At 38.2% G+C, this 16,493-nt stretch overlaps 1 protein-coding gene across 6 annotated transcripts in view; it reads left to right on the plus strand.

Moving 5' to 3' along the window:
- Window positions 1-15,361, plus strand: part of unc5da (unc-5 netrin receptor Da) — a 235,298-nt gene extending 219,937 nt beyond the window's left edge. For 5 of the 6 annotated variants that reach the window (XM_084137696.1, XM_084137701.1, XM_084137697.1 and 2 more), the window contains exons 14-17: window positions 6,349-6,498; window positions 8,656-8,820; window positions 9,270-9,448; window positions 12,494-15,361. In XM_084137696.1, the coding sequence (XP_083993822.1) occupies window positions 6,349-6,498; window positions 8,656-8,820; window positions 9,270-9,448; window positions 12,494-12,734 (735 nt within the window). In that variant the 3' untranslated portion in view covers window positions 12,735-15,361. Of the gene's footprint in view, window positions 1-6,348; window positions 6,499-8,655; window positions 8,821-9,269; window positions 9,449-10,701; window positions 10,901-12,493 lie in introns of those variants that run through there. The other variant, XM_084137700.1, reaches the window with a different exon arrangement.
- The last annotated feature ends 1,132 nt before the right edge of the window (window positions 15,362-16,493 follow it).

Below are 16,493 nucleotides of genomic sequence, written 5' to 3' on the forward strand. Positions count from 1 at the left end.
GCTGGCCATGACAGGGTCTTGATCTGGTGGTCTTCCATCCACACCTTGATTGACCTGGCTGTGTGGCATGGAGATTGTCCTGCTGGAAAAACCAATCCTCAGAGTTGGGGAACATTGTCAGAGCAGGAGGCGGCAAGTGTTCTTCCAGGACAACCTTGTACGTGGCTTGATTCATGCATCCTTCACAAAGACGAAGCACCCCCAGATCATCACCGATCCTCCACCAAATTTCCTAGTGGGTGCGAGACACTGTGGCTTGTAGGCCTCTCCAGGTCTCCGTCTAGCCATTAGACGACCAGGCAGGGCTGGACTGGGACAAAAAATCGGCCCGGGCATTTTGGCCCAGACCGGCCCACTATATGATCATAAACACCACCCATCTTTGCACGCCCTTAATTATATGCATACCAACTCCTATTCATTAAAACCACTAATGCCATGTAATGAGTGAGTATAGGAACGAGTGAGAGTTAACAGATGAAATAAGTAAAAATTTGACATTTATTAATACAGTCGAACTATACTTCACAGTGGTGAATCCTAAAACAAGCTATAATCTGCATTAGCATAGCAATACAAGTGTTTCTTACAGGATTTTTGGTAAAACTGTGGTGGGTGGACCTCGGTCCTTCTAGGGGGGTTCGGGGGCATGCCACCCTGTGAGAAAATTGTGTGCATTTTAATGTTAAATTCATCAATCTGGTGCACTTTGAGAGTTCAAAATTAAAAGCTCCAACCCATATTCAGTGTGCAAATTAAACAAAGAAAAATTCAAACTTTTAGTTACAGTGTCTATTTACATTACACCTACTACATAATAATAGTTAATAATATTAATCCAATGACAGTAATTGCTATATTTTGTAAAACAAATGCACTAAAGGAAACTTTCATAATTAGTTTTGTACCAATTTCTGTACTTGAAAGAGATAAGCACATGATCTTTTATTTTGACGCAAACTGCATCAAGCTTTTATTTTGGCGGAAAACATGGTTTACAAACGCCTCTCATTAGATTTCTAGTGAATTGCGTAATCGTCAACTATGCAGATGTGGAAATAATCTGTAACTGGGTTATGGGTTCCTACACTCATGACATGGCCTAAGTGTTTTTAAAGTAGTTCTGCTTACCGCAGGCTCTACACTTTCTCATCTCTCTCCTGATCCTCCTCACTATCATCATCTGCCGCTGGAGCTGATGAAGGAGCTGATGAAGGTCAGAAAACATATATTTTGACACATAAAGCGTCTGCTTTAAGGGCCTGGTTCTATTTTTTCATGCTATTTCTCTGCACATTCCTTGCGTTTCTTCTCCATCTCGCTGACTATTTTGACAGATACACACTGACACTGCTGCACGCTCGCTCACTCGTTTAAAGTTGTGATTGGGCCAGCCCAGTGTCAATCAAGAAAATAACCAATGGGCCGCTGATCTACGTGTTTCATGTGCTGGTCTGTCAGAAAAAAAAACTAACACTGACTTTTTTTGACCAATGCATTACACCGGCACAAACCCAGCGCCGCCAATTAAGCAAAACCAAACGAATGGGCCGCCGATGTACAAATTTTATGGCCCGTTAAAAAAAAATAAAAAATAATGTAAAAGTATGAGATGTATCGGCCCGAAAAGCACGTCGGCCCACCGGGAAAATGCCCGGTATGCCCAATGGCCAGTCCAGCCATGCGACCAGGTGTTGGACAAAGCTGAAAATTGGACTCATCAGAGAAGATGACCTTACTCCAGTCCTTTACAGTTCAATCCTTTTGGTCTTTTGCAAACCTCAGCCTGGCTCTTCTTTGATGAAGGGCTTTTTTCTAGCTTTGCACGACTTCAGCCCTGCCTCTAGGAGCCTGTTTCGAACCGCCGTTCTTTTTGTAGGTCACTTGATGTCATCCTACGGTTTTTGAGTGACATTCGAGTTGAGTTGACTCGAATCCAACATGAGTTTGCGGTCATCCCGGTCAGTGGAGAGTTGTTTTTGCCCTCTGCCGGTCTGTAGCTTTGTTGTCCCCAATGTCTGCTGCTTGACCTTGTTCTTATGAACCGCCGTCTTTGAAATTTATTTTAATTTTAAGGATGGAAGCAACCCGACACTCACTGTATCCCTCTGCCAGTAAAGCCAGAATTGAACCCCTCTTTTCCTCACTCAAAACTTTCCTTTTCAACTCTTCTGGCATGGTCAATAGTTATTTTTTTGATTCCAATTACTTTTGAGGTACTACTAGCACTGTTTTTGCCACCCAGCTGGTCCTGTTGCAAGATGATAGTGATGAACACAGCAGTGGTTTTTATACTTTTCCTCATTAAATAAGATTTGGTTCAGGTCATCACCTAACCAATGTGCCTGTGTTGGAATTCAACAGACACTGGAATGGAATGGCTGCCATACATGTAGAAATCCTGATTTAAGAAAAAAATGCAGTGGTTAGAGCTATATATTCAATCTGACATGTACACGTACACAGGCGGTCGATGCATGCACATTATGACAACTTGTACTACCCCTTCTGAGCAGTCTCTCGTCTCAAATTATAACCCATCTTTATCATCGTTTTGGCTGAAGTTGTACAAATGCAGATGCTTTCTAACCTCCTCGCACAATCTCTCATCCACGTAGCCATCCATAGTTGTTGTAACTTGCACACGTTTCTGTCTCTTCTCAGAGATGGGCTTATTATTGGGAGATACGTGGGTCAGTGGATCTACCATTGGAGAAAGCGTAACAGCTAACTTGGATCGCGCGTGCCTTGATAACTAATGACATTACAGTCTTGACATCATTGTATTTTGTTCAGTTGTGCGACAGTCAATCACTGTTTGCGGATACCATAAAAATTAATGAGAAGTGCCGTAAACTGAATCACACCTGTCGCCAAATTATCCATGACTTTTTTTATATATATAAACTAAAAATAAATTAATCCAAAACTAATCATTAAGAGCAAACATGTTGAAGATTAGCCAATAGGTTGTCGATTCATTAAATGTTAAGACTTTTTCCCTCTCCTCCATTGACATCCACTCAAAAAACTGCTCTGGTCTCCTTCCCTGCTTAACACAGCATTAGTAAACGTTTCACCTTTCTTTTCTTTTCTCTTTTGCTAACCTTGCAAGCTTGCCTACAAGTGGCTTTGTCTCTTCTTTTTATTCAGCATGCGCATACTGAGTACACTCACTGTACGGTGACCCTAACGTAGGTGTAAAACATAAAGTATACTTTGGGCTTAATGAATCCAGCAGTTCATTCAAACCAGCATGGAAATTCATTCATTCCGCTAGGTGTGTTTTCGGCATTCACAGATGTAGGCTTCTTAAATGTCATGATATATATTTCCTTCATACTGCATATGACATTAGATGGAAATTCACAGCTTATTGGATATTTGCATTCATGGGGCAGCATGTTATGGCTAGCCGTCATGCCCTGTGGGTACTCTGGTTTTACGCTCCACTGAAAGTCAGCTGGACCAATCTCATACACACACACACACATCTCCTGCTAACTGATAGAATGGCTTCTTAAATTACAAAGACACGGTGAGCCACTCGCATACTTCATGCGATCACTACGTGACTGAATATTTTCTGAACGCAAGTTAAAAGTGATTTACATTCTGTTAGGCGTAACGTCTAGCTGAGCAGACACAGCTTCAGAGAAGTCTTTGTTGTACACACACACATAACTTACAATCTCTTCACTTTATGAAGAAAGCATAATATGTCATTTATATTTAATGTCTCACATGGATCTTTTCTTCTCGGTTACAGAGATGTGGAGATGTCTTTGTGTGGTATTGAAGCCTCAAGACATACACAAACTGAATTAGTGGTTCTATTTTTCTCTCTCTCTCTCCCAAACTCACACACACAAACAAAGTACTGATGTCTGGAGTGTGTTTATGTTCGAGCTAAATTAATAAACTTCAGTATATGTTGGGATATTATTATGCCTTCATTAAAGGTTCCAGGGTTTAAGGTTTTACAGTTTAGTTTGACATCACAAGCCCTGTGTTGAAGGCTGTAAAAACTACAAGGTGCTTCCTTCTACATTTTTCAGTTATCAGTTGTGTACCATAAATAATTATTGTAACAGGATTGACATTTTAAGATCATTTTTACTGGCAGATGTTTCAAAACATAAAATAAAGTGAGAAAATAAAGAGACTTGCTGTCTTATTTCAAAGGCTGCGCAATAGTCACCCGCATACGTATTTTTATTTTTATTTTCTTCTTTTTTTATCTTTAAGTTTGGTGTTAAAAATGACGGTGTGAAAGCTAAGTGATTGAGGACTAAATGTATAGTTTTCTTTTTTGGTCCAGCACGAACCAAACTGCAACTGTGAATACACCCTTTATGGTCACTTTTAATCCATTTAATGCATCCTTGCTGAATAATATTATTTTCTTTCTTAAAAAAAAAAAAAAAAAAAATGCCCAAAATGTACCGACCCAAAACGTTTGAATGGTAGTGTATGTATACAAGGGACACAATGTATCTTGTAGAATGACCTGAATAATGTCTCAACAAAATAAGAGTTAAGTGAAGTGAAAAGACTCAATATATCTCAATATAAAAACAATTGAAGTCATTGAATGTTCCTTTAAAACATGTAAACCCAATGTGTGTGTGTGTGTGTGTGTGTGTGTGTGTGTGTGTGTGTGTGTGCGTGTGCGTGTGCGTGTGCGTGTGCGTGTGCGTGTGCGTGTGTGTGTGTGTGTGTGTGTGTATGTGTCTGTCTGTCTGTCTGTCTCCTGGTAAACCCTACATTAAAGATTGTATTTCTCCATTTTGCCCCCAAAAATGGCAATATCCGAAATCCTTGTCCTTGTGGGGAAATTTTTTGGTCCCGATGAGGAAAACAGCTTATAAATTTTACAGAATGAAGTTATTTGAAAATATAAAAATGCAGAAAGTTTTCTCTGATGGTTTTGTTTAGGAGTAGAGTTAGGGGATATAATATACAGTTTGTACAGAATAAAAATCATTACATCTATGGAAAGTCTCCATAAAACATGAAAACCCAACATTGTGTGTGTGTGTGTGTCTGTGTGTGTGTGTGTGTGTCTGTCTGTCTGTCTGTCTGTCTGTCTCCTGGTAAACCCTACATTAAAGATTGTATTTCTCCATTTTGCCCCCAAAAATGGCAATATCCGAAATCCTTGTCCTTGTGGGGAAATTTTTTGGTCCCGATGAGGAAAACAACTTATAAATTTTACAGAATGAAGTTATTTGAAAATATAAAAATGCAGAAAGTTTTCTCTGATGGTTTTGTTTAAGAGTAGAGTTAGGGGATATAATATACAGTTTGTACAGAATAAAAATCATTACATCTATGGAAAGTCTCCATAAAACATAAAAACCCAACATTGTGTGTGTGTGTGCGTGCGTGCGTGTGTGTGTGTGTGTGTGTGTGTGTGTGTGTGAGACAGATCTCTGCTCTGTGAAGTCTTCTTTCCCAACAGGACACATTCACAAGTGACTGGTCAAAGATTGTATTTCTCCACACCAAAGCGCTCTTCCACTTTGTTTACCCAGCCGTTCACTCAGGATTTTTTCTCTTCTTTTGTACTCTTTTGTTGTCAGTGTTGTTTGCATTTCACAAAACAGCAAATGAATTCCTCCCTGGAAACTGAACGAATTCAGGCCAGGATCGATCAGCAGCCATCACAGCAAGAGACTATTTTCCTTTCTTTTGTGACGGAGAGAGAGAGAAAGCAGGAGAGAGAGACTTAATGCTTTTAATGCTACTGTGCCATTGTCAACAGTTCCCACAGAATAGATGCAAAGAGCACAAAATCACCCGTGCCTTTCATCAATGCTGATTCTATCCATCCAGTGTCTCTCGCTCCTGTTCCGCATACCATTTTGTGTGCGTTGCATTTGTGCAAACAGGAAAGGTAGCTTAGTTCATTGTATTCGACCGAGTTGGTAATTGAAGGCATTGTACCATTAGATTTATTAGTTGTTGTGTTTCCAGATTTTGTTTTGTGTGTTTTTTTTATTTTTTTTATTTTAGACCCCAGGGTGTTATTGTAATTCCATTCTTGTAGATGAAAAATGCAATGCAGCCATTTCTTCGACGTGTTTGTTGGTCTAGGGGTTGGAAACGTCAGCCTCACGTTAGACGCAGGTTTTTAATCACTTTCTGCTTCATCTTCGGGTTACGAAGATTAAAGGTGCCGCTAGACCCAGGAAATAGCTGTTGTGTAATGTGGGAGGGCTGTTTTTCAGCTGAATAATTTAAACGTGAGCAGTCAGTTGAGTTCTGTTCCTGTTGTAGGGAATTATATGTGTCAGTGCGTGTTTATGCATGAGCGTTTATATCTGTATTTACTCTTCCTCGCAGGAGGTGGTGTCCGTGGAGCGGGGTCGAGGTGGGCGTCTCCTGGAGGAACCCAAGACCCTGCTCTTCAGAGCAAACTCTTTCAGCCTACAGGTCTCCATCCAGGACATCCCCCAGTTCCTCTGGAGCATCAAACCTTTTACCACCTGCCAGGTGCTGTCCTCATAAATATGGATGCCCGCTCCGTATGAATATGCATGAGTTTTGTTAATATGCATATGAGGCTGAATATTAATAAGATGTCAAATTCCAGTGTTCATTTGACTGGTCATATGAATATTAATACAGCTCTGTTTAAGGTAGTTTAGCCAGAGGCCGTGGTAGGAATTTAGCTGGAGATAAGGATGTCTTTTCACCCTGTATGGTTTTAACAGGAAACTGGCAGTTAAATATATTTTAAAAAAACGTTTTAAATGGACAAACTGCAGAACTGTGATATGTTACTATTGTTTTTCAAAGCCCATAATCCTGAGTATTATAACTTTGGTGCTTAATACGTTTACGCTTTATATCGATAGTCCACTTCAGACATTCTACTAACTATAAGTAAGTTTGCAACTACACGTCAACTAACTCTCATTAGAGTATTAGTAGACTCTTAGGTAACGGTTAGTAGAATAAATTGACATGTACTTGCAAAGATACTTATAGTCAGTAGAATTTCTGTTGGGGGAGCATCACAATAAAGTGTTTAAGCAGTCTAATTATACTCTAATGACTGCTAGTTGACATGTACAGACCCTTTCCAAAAAATTAGAATATCATGGTAAAGTTTATTTATTTCCATAATTCCATTCAAAACGTTAAACTTCCATAGATTATAGATTCAGGGCCCACAACTTAAACGATTTCAAGTATTTAGTTGTTTATTTGTACATAATTTGGGCTTCCAGCTCATAAAACCCACGAAAACAGGATTTCAAAAAATTAGAATATTACATGAAATCACACAGTAATTACACAGTGATACCATGGTCATTGAACCAGGTTTTTGGTTCTTTTGGCAGTGTGGGCAGGTGCAAATCCTGCTGGAAAATGAAGGAAGCATGAAGTGCTCTGGAAATGTCCTGGTAGACGGCTGCGTTGACTCTGGATTTAATAAAGCACAGTGGACCAAAGTCCTCTTTTCTGATGAGAGCAAATTTTGCATCTCATTTGGAAACCAAGGTCCCAGAGTCTGGAGGAAGAATGGAGAGGCACACAATCCAAGATGCTTGAAGTCCAGTGTGAAGTTTCCACAGTCTGTGTTGGTTTGGGGAGCCATGTCATCGGCTGGTGTTGGTCCACTGTGCTGTCCACTCAACGCAGCCGTCTACCAGGACATTTCCAGAGCACTTCATGCTTCCTTCAGCAGACAAGCTTTATGGAGATGCTGACTTCATTTTCCAGCAGGATTTGCATCTGCCCACACTGCCAAAAGAACCAAAACCTGGTTCAATGACCATGGTATCACTGTGTAATTACTGTGTGATTTCATGTAATATTCTAATTTTTTGAAATCCTGTTTTCGTGGGTTTTATGAGCTGGAAGCCCAAATTATGTACAAATAAACAACTAAATACTTGAAATCGTTTAAGTTGTGGGCCCTGAATCTATAATCTATGGAAGTTTAACGTTTTGAATGGAATTATGGAAATAAATAAACTTTTCCATGATATTCAAATTTTTTGGAAAGGGTCTGTACTTGCATAGTAGAATGTCTAAAGTGGACTCAAATAATGCAGCTTGTTGAGGAGAGGTGTGCTCAAATACATTTCTAAGCAATTTTTGCTTACCAGAAAATAAAACAATCCCCCCAAAAAATGCACTTATAGTGAAGAAGAGACCCAAAAATATCTAGAGCCCTTCATAGAGCTTATTTTCACTTGGACTGTAGCAACACCCTATCACTACATAGCATTAGTATCATGGTGTCAGGTTGAGAATGGGAAAGCAGCATTCTCTATTTAGTTTTATTTGCTACACCAGCAGAGCTATTTGTCAGTATTTGTATTATTTTATCAAATTGTTTCTGTTTTTGGATGACACATTCTCAAGAGTGTGTTTTTCTCAATGCTGTTTACCCACCATTTCTTCGTAAAGCTTTATGACCGCAGGCACATTTTTATCCAAATCATACCCATAGCAAGAACTGTTTTTTTCATACTAGGCTGTGTTCTGGCAGGGCCGTCAGTGACATGACACTAAGTAAATTAGCTTCAGCGGCTCCAACAGCAGAATAACAATAAGGAGGAGAGGAGGCACATATTGGTTGCTATTGGTTCGTACTGAAATATTCACTCTTTCCTCCTCCTTCCTCTTTTGGTGCAGGAATTCTCCTTCTCTCAGGTGTGGTGCAGTAGCCAGTCTCCTCTGCAGTGTGCCTTTTCTCTGGAGCGCTACAGTCCAGCAGCCAATCAGCTCTCCTGTAAGATCAGTGTTCGGCAAGTCAAAGGTCATGAGCAGATCCTACAGGTCTACACCACCGTTGCTGAGGTTTGGAAGACAAAAACTCATATATTAAATTGACAAAGTTCAATAGAATAAGATATCGTCTTGTGTTTGGAATATTGATGGTCCATTTTTTTATATATATACAGTGGATCTTTTCGAAGTGGGTTAAACCTTAAATCTGGAGGTTCTGATGCCAAAAAGTATAAAATATTTATAATTTAATGCAGATATTATGTTATTCAGCAATCAGAAGAGTTAATTAATACAGATCAATTAATATCAAATATCGAATGTGTTGATCCAAGTGATATTATTTGTGCTTTTGACACTAGTGGACTTGAACAACTGGATTTTCAAAACAAAAACTCAACAAACTGTCAACATTTTTTTTCACTTTTTATTTAATCACAATAACCGTTCCGGATTGTTCTAGCCCAATTTAACCGCTCTGTAAACTCTAATATGTCACTGCAATACTTTTTCCCCTGCAGAGTGAAAAAGACACAGTGCCATTCTTCACACAATCAGACTGTACCATCACCTCCCAGACGGGGTCCAGGGCCTTCAGAATCCCCCTGTCCATTCGCCAGCGAATCTGCGCGACCTTCGACACAGCGAATGCCAAGGGCAAAGACTGGCAGCTCTTAGCGCAGAAACTGCATATAGACAGGTGAGAAATACAATTACCATAAGTACACATACGGACGGTGACATACATGCTCAAATACAAACGAAACTAGACCTCAACATATGGAATCCCAAACATCTAATTTGCTCCATTTTCCTCTAGCACATGGCCACATTAACCATCGGCAGAGCCACAGGCAGTAACTGTAGTGCTGTAATGAGATCTCATGCATCCTGCAAGCCCCAGCTCTAGGAGAACATACCTCATATCTGTGATAACACATTGACATAGATATGCACACCTTTAAAGGGACAGTTCACTCTTAAATGCAAATTCTGTCATCAGTTACTCACCCTCATGTCATTCAAACCTGACGTGTTTAACTGTGCCATATTTTGAATAGATGTGGATGTGGATAGTGAAGGACTATATTTTTAGTGAATAAAAACTTGGTCTGTTTGACACAAAATTGGTGCATGGCTTCAGAATACTTAAAATTGAATGACTATATTGAATATATAGTCATATAGACCAGATTAATGCTACTTATATGGTGCGTGCGTGCGTACTGTACTGTAGTACTGCGTACTGTAAACAGTACAGACTTTTACATGGTTACAAAAAAAAAAAACCCTTTTTAAATAAATTTGCTGTTCATTTGAACCTTCTATTTATCAAAGTATCCGGGAAAAAAAAATGTGTCCTGGTTTCTACAAAAATATTAAACAGCACAACTGTTTTCAACATTGATGATAATAATAAGAAATGTTTTTGAGCATCAAATCAGCTTATTAGAATTTCATGTTCCATTGAAGAAAGAAATAACAATATGCTGTGGAAGCTGGAAGTACATGAATTTTCATTATTCATTCAAATCCTTTCCTTATTAAATTACTTTTTCTTCTCTTTCTTTTAATTTTTGTATTTATTTAAAAAAAAAAAAAACATCCTAGGTCTTCTGCCCAGATAGCAATTTTTAATAACAGTTTAATTCACTAGCTGCGTCTTTTTTCTTTCTTTTTTTTTCATTTACCATGGTGATTTCAAAAATGTTTGACAAAAACATTGTGCAAAACAGACTCTGCGATCAAAATGTCCAAAAGGTTCTCGAAACTTTCTTTTGTGATGTGTGGGTTTTTATATATATATATATATATATATATATATATATTTTTTTTCACCAGGGACAAAAAGACAGAGTTGTTTTTGAAATGAAGATGGAAGGATTTAGGGGAATTTTTTAGCTGGTCAGAGCTCCAGGCAGTGTGTAATGAGAATGTCTCCTCCTTGTTAAGCGGATTTCTGCAATTACCTTCTGAGGATGTGCAAGCTCGTCTAAACAGCGCAGAGGGCAATTACCCAGAGAGCTGTGGTGCAGGAGCTGGTGTAGCGCAACACTGCCCCCTGTTGGAGTCCCAATACCCACAGAAAATCAAAGAATGACAGTGTTTACATCGCCCCGTCAGCGCTGCGACATATTGTTGATGGACTGGTTAATGGTGAGGTTAAATATCTTGATGAAAAGACCAGCATGGCATGTTTTGTGACCTCACCAGGCTGTTTAAATGGCGAGTGTTTTCTACAGCAAGACCATCATAACCAACCTGGAAATCAACAGGCAAAATCAGCCCACTGAATGACGGTTCTTTTTTTGTTTTGTTTACAATTTTAGCTGTTTTAACTTTATTGACTGATATGACTCATTAACTGCATCCATCACAATATGAGGTACTACATTTGAATTTACATCGCGACCGTTAAAAAAGTATGTTTTGTGTACTATGAATATGTGTAGAATTACATCCGCCATGTTGTTACTGTCATGCAACCTACCAGTGTCAGTTGCGTTGCTTCACTGCCATTCATAAATCCTCTCCCTTGGCCTCATGGGATAGTAAAGTGTCCATCGAATGTACGCACTCCAGAATCTCAGTGGAAGTAGTTGGTAATCTGCATACTTTACGCCTACTACTTTCGTGTTTTTCGAACACTGTGTTTTCAGACATACTATTGTTTTCACATACTATATAGTAGGGAAGCATTCAGACACAGAGATTGTTTTCTAAAATAGCATTATTGGAAGGTCAGCATGAGGTCAAAATGAAGTTCTGCTGCCATTTAATACAACCCATTTGCATTAAATGTGGAGGCAGAAGATGGACTATGCCTGCTTCTTGAAGACACACACCTGCAAAAATTGTGATTTCCTTTTATGTGATTCAATTATGTCTCGAAGATGGGTTGATTTTCTTCAAGCAAAACTTCTTTAATATCCGTCTCGCTTTTATAAACTAATTTAACCATTTTGATTTGTTGTTGGGGCATACAGGCATTACAGGATAACATTATTAAATTGAAAGTTATGCAGACTGCGAATCCTTGCAATAGAGTGTAATAATTCAGTGTCTGAGCGGAATAATATGAGTTTATATAACCAATCTTGTGGGTTAGAGCATTAAGAATTTAAAATAAAAATATACAGAAACACTGCTTATTTGTGTATTTAAAACTTTTAACCTAACAGCTGATTTTCTTCAGCATTTATTCATTTAGGTTAATGTTAATTGTAAATGTATAAATATACTGTTGTCAAAATGTTAAATGTTAATTCATAATACATTAACTATTATGATTTTATAAAACCTAAAAATACAATTAAATATTAGCTTATATAGAAATTAACATTAACCTAGATTAATAAATGCTGTAAAAATATTGCCTATAATTGGTTCATGAGACCTACATAAACTAATGTTAATAAATTGAACCTTATATTAATGTGTTACCAGTATTTTCTGATTTGAGATTCATATTCACTTTTTTGGTTTTTATGAACCAGTTATGAACTTAAAATGATATAAAATATCAATGAAAGTATATGTTTTGCAAATACAATTTCATTAGCATTTTACTTCTCCTCACCATGCACTTAAATAGTCTTAAAAAATTAAGAGTTATCATTTCATATTTGTTCCTGCTTTCTCTTAGAGGGACCTTGTTAAGTCATTGAAATTGTATTTTTGTACTTTTCAGTGTTCAGATTGTGCTGTTAATCCAAGTTTGTCCTGAATTTCTTTCCCCATACAGAAACCTGGGTTATTTTGCGTGCCAGACGAGCCCGTCCGCTGTCATTCTGAGTTTGTGGGAAGCTCAGCACCAGGAGCGGGGGGATCTGGACTCTTTGGCTAGCGCTTTGGAGGAAATCGGCAAAGTTCAATCTAAACACTCCACCAGCGTTGACACTCTGGACCGCATCAGCAAAACCATCCCCTCTGGCGACACTACCATAAACTGCAGCAGTGAGGAGCTAGACGCGAACCACACCTAAAAACACTTTCCTTGGAAATGAAGACTAAAACTGTCCTTATCGGAGATAAGAGGGTTCAACAAAGGGAGAGAGGAGGCAGCACTTGAGTTTGCCCCAGCCCTGCAAAAAAGTTGCTCCTCCCTCTCCTTGACTAATAAAAACAGGGTGTTAAAGATGGGTTGTGACCAAATAAACAAGCTTCAGTGATTCACAGAAACTCTCTCACACACACACACACATGCACACACTATTCCTATCAAGTACCCTTAAATGCATCAGAACAAACTGTCTTACACACTGAACCTGTCTGATGAAAATTTGCAGCTAAGGATTGTGGGTATGCTTTCATGATCATTTGTTTCCGTAATGGCGAACTGAGAAAGTTCGACAGCACTAAATGTTGATTTGCGACCACAAGACTGGGCTGCCTCGATGCTTCAGAGTGTTGAAGAATGTGTCGTCGTTTTTGTGGGACACTTTTGTTTCGCGTCTTTTCACAATGGTTGTCTGCATTTCTGAGTAACTTTCTGATTGCAAATAGATTAAAAAAAAAAAAAAATTACTATTGAATACTATTAAAGCCTGTTGGATAGCAACCAGTGTAAACTGAGAGATGTACTCAAAGATAACCAAATCAAAATGTTGTTATACACCATTTACTTTTGCAGCTTATCAAAATATATAATTATTATTATTGTTATTTTTTTGTCTAAAGGAAGAAATATAAAAGAAGAAAGCAGAAAATGACTAATGCTTAATGAGAAAGTGTGATTTGAGGTTTGGAATATGATAATAAATTTAAAGGGACAGTTCACCTAAAAAAAAAAAAATTCTTTCAAATGAAAAAGAAGTCATAAAAGTAGTGTATGTAACCTGTGCACTGTATCCTAAATTCTTCTAAAGCCATATGATAGCTTTACATGAGAAACAGACTGAAATCACCAGTCCCCATTCTCTTTTATTATGTTAAAAAAAGCGACAAGTGTATTATTCAACATTTTTGTCATTTTTGGGTGAACTATCCCTTTAAATGTGTCCAAGCTGACTGCTGATTGGTCTGAATATCAGCTGTTTCTCAAAATGACGAATGATGGACAGCTCTGTGTAAATTCATCAGATAATCCAGTAAAAATCCATCAAAGATATTTTGACAGGAACCTCTGATGGTTTGATCTGAATGTAGAGAACACGTACTCGTATCAACCGAGTGATTTCCATATGTGATTTTTTTCCCCCTGTTGTTTTATCTTTCCTCATACATCTAGTACCAGATTGTGACCTCATATTGGCCCGATGGAGTCAATGATGACAATTGAAAAAGCATTTTTAACACATCTCGCCTGCTGGAAACCTGTGCTGACAGGTGCAGATGCATACATGAATAATGATGCATATAATCAAGCTCACATGGGAACATAAAGCGTACAGTATATCTCATCCCAGGTATCGCACATCACTTCATCTGAGCGAAAGATGAGCTGATAATGCTAGATTATCATAAAACTGTGAATATGTGATGAAATCGTCTGTTGCATCAGACTATAAAAAGAGATTGTGCTTTTTGATATGTGAAATTGTTAAAACCTTATATGTGCTGTGTCTGAGGTACATTAGGGAGGGAATGAGAAAAAAAATAAGGAAGGGAGACGGGAAGGAAAGAAGAGATTTAAAATAAGTAAAGAGAGAGGAACTGAGAAATGAAAAAGACTGGAAGAGGAAAGACCAAGAGAGAAAAGTGAGGAGATAGAAAGTAGAAGGGGTAGAAGAGAAAATGGGAAAAGTAACAAGAGGAAATGGGGAAAGGGAAGATGATCAAGAAGAGGGAAAGGAAAGAGAAGAGCAAACATGAAGGAAAAGAAGGGGAAATGGGAAGAGGAAGGAAAAAGGGGGAACAAGAGGAAATAGGGAAATGAAAGAGAAGAGCAAATGGGAAGGGAAAAAAGGAAATGGGAAAGGAAAATGAAGAAAAAATGGAAATGAAAAAAGAGGGACAAGATAAAAGGGAAGAGGGGGGAAAGGAAGAAGTTTAAAAAGAAGGGTAAATGGGATCGAAAAAAAAGAGAAACAGGAGGAAATGGGAGAGGGGAAAGGGAAGAAGATGAACAGGAAATGGAAAGAGAAGAGCAAATGAGAATGAAAAGGAAAAAAAGGGACCAGAGGAAATGGAAAATGGGAAGAGAGGCGAAATGGTAAAAAGGGAAAAGAGGAACTGGATGAAATGGGGAAGAGAGGCGAAATGGGAAAGGGAAGAAGATGAATAAGAAGAGTGAAAGAGAAAGGCGTAAATGAGAAGGGGAAGGGAGAAGAAAGGAAGGGAAGGAAAAGGAAATGCTATGATGGCAGTTTTAATGACATAGGTTTATGTCCCTGTCTGAACGTATACATTAAAAGTACAGTAACAGAAAAGACCCTGTTATAAATGTTGCTTGTCGAGCAGAGAGCACACAGGCATATGGGATGTAGCGCGTGAGAGAGAGAGAAACAAAAACGTTCTGATAGATTTATTTTATTGGGATACAGTTCTATTCGTGATGGTATATGTTGGCTTCTGAAAGATTATCAGTCTGTTCTTCTTCTTCTTTTTTTCGAAAGAGAAAGGGTGCTAGTGCCAGTGTCATTTGAATAAATATTTATTTATTTATTGGCAATGGGAAAAATGTCTTCAATAGCCTACTCCTCTGTAAATGCATTTGCACTGATCTGCATGGGAGCAGCGCAGAATCACAAGAAAAAGTATTATTTTTAATGTTGAGATAAAATCAGTGAATGAAACATCCGAATGCGTACCATATGGTATCTAAAAGGGGCATGGCAAATATGGAGGATGTAAGAATATGCAGTATTCATGAAACAGGCGATGTTGAACTGTAAGCTGGATGAATCCTTTAAAAAAAAAGAAAAAAAAAGGTGATATTAGTAGTAAGAAAATTGTTCCTTGTGGTAAACTATCCCTGAATCCGATTAAAAACGTAAATTCTGTAATTTTTTATTTTTATAAATAGCGTGTGAAAATGTCATGTGACAAAGATGAAGTTGCATGATTTTATTGTTACATAATGTGTTTTGTTTTTCAAACCATTATAAATGATGGACTGTATGGCAGTACTGCGGTGTGCAGAACGCTATACTCCATTCATGGCCTGTGTGATGTGTGGCGATGCAGTAACAGATTATCAGCAGCAGAGGGCGGCAGATAACTTGATATTTCCTCGATTTCTCTACTGCCGTTTACAGCCGGTTCTCAACCCTTTTTAATCCAAGGCCCTCCATTGTCCACAACAATATTCGAAGGCCACGTGAATTTTCCAGCTGTTCGTGATTTACTGGAATTAAACAATTAAAGATAAGGATATATATATATTTTTAAATAATATAAATGTATACAAGATAAAATATTCTAGAAAAATGTATAGACCATGTGGGTGTTTGCAAACATCGATGACGTGTTTTGAGGGCGGAGCCTACCTGGTGGCAGAAAATGACAGCTCTGCAGAAGCACCCCATGGAAGCCACGTAATAAAAACAATAAAAAGATAGTTTTCAAGTTCAAAATATAAAAAGTCAGTTCTGATTCAAAAAATGATTTATTTGTTTATGTAAACAGCATTTATTTTACACAGCATTTTACACTTTAAATGCTCTCACTTTAGATCAGTGTTGTGAAGCAGGCATTGCTTGACACAATGATGTTTACATTAAGGAAGGATGCCATTCCAGATGTTACAGGCCTCAGCCAGTGCCGACATCTCCAGCCTGGGCCTCTGACACTCACCAAAAGTA

Source organism: Abramis brama (assembly GCF_963993115.1).
Source record: "Abramis brama genome assembly, chromosome: 15".
Classification (NCBI taxonomy): domain Eukaryota; kingdom Metazoa; phylum Chordata; class Actinopteri; order Cypriniformes; family Leuciscidae; genus Abramis; species Abramis brama.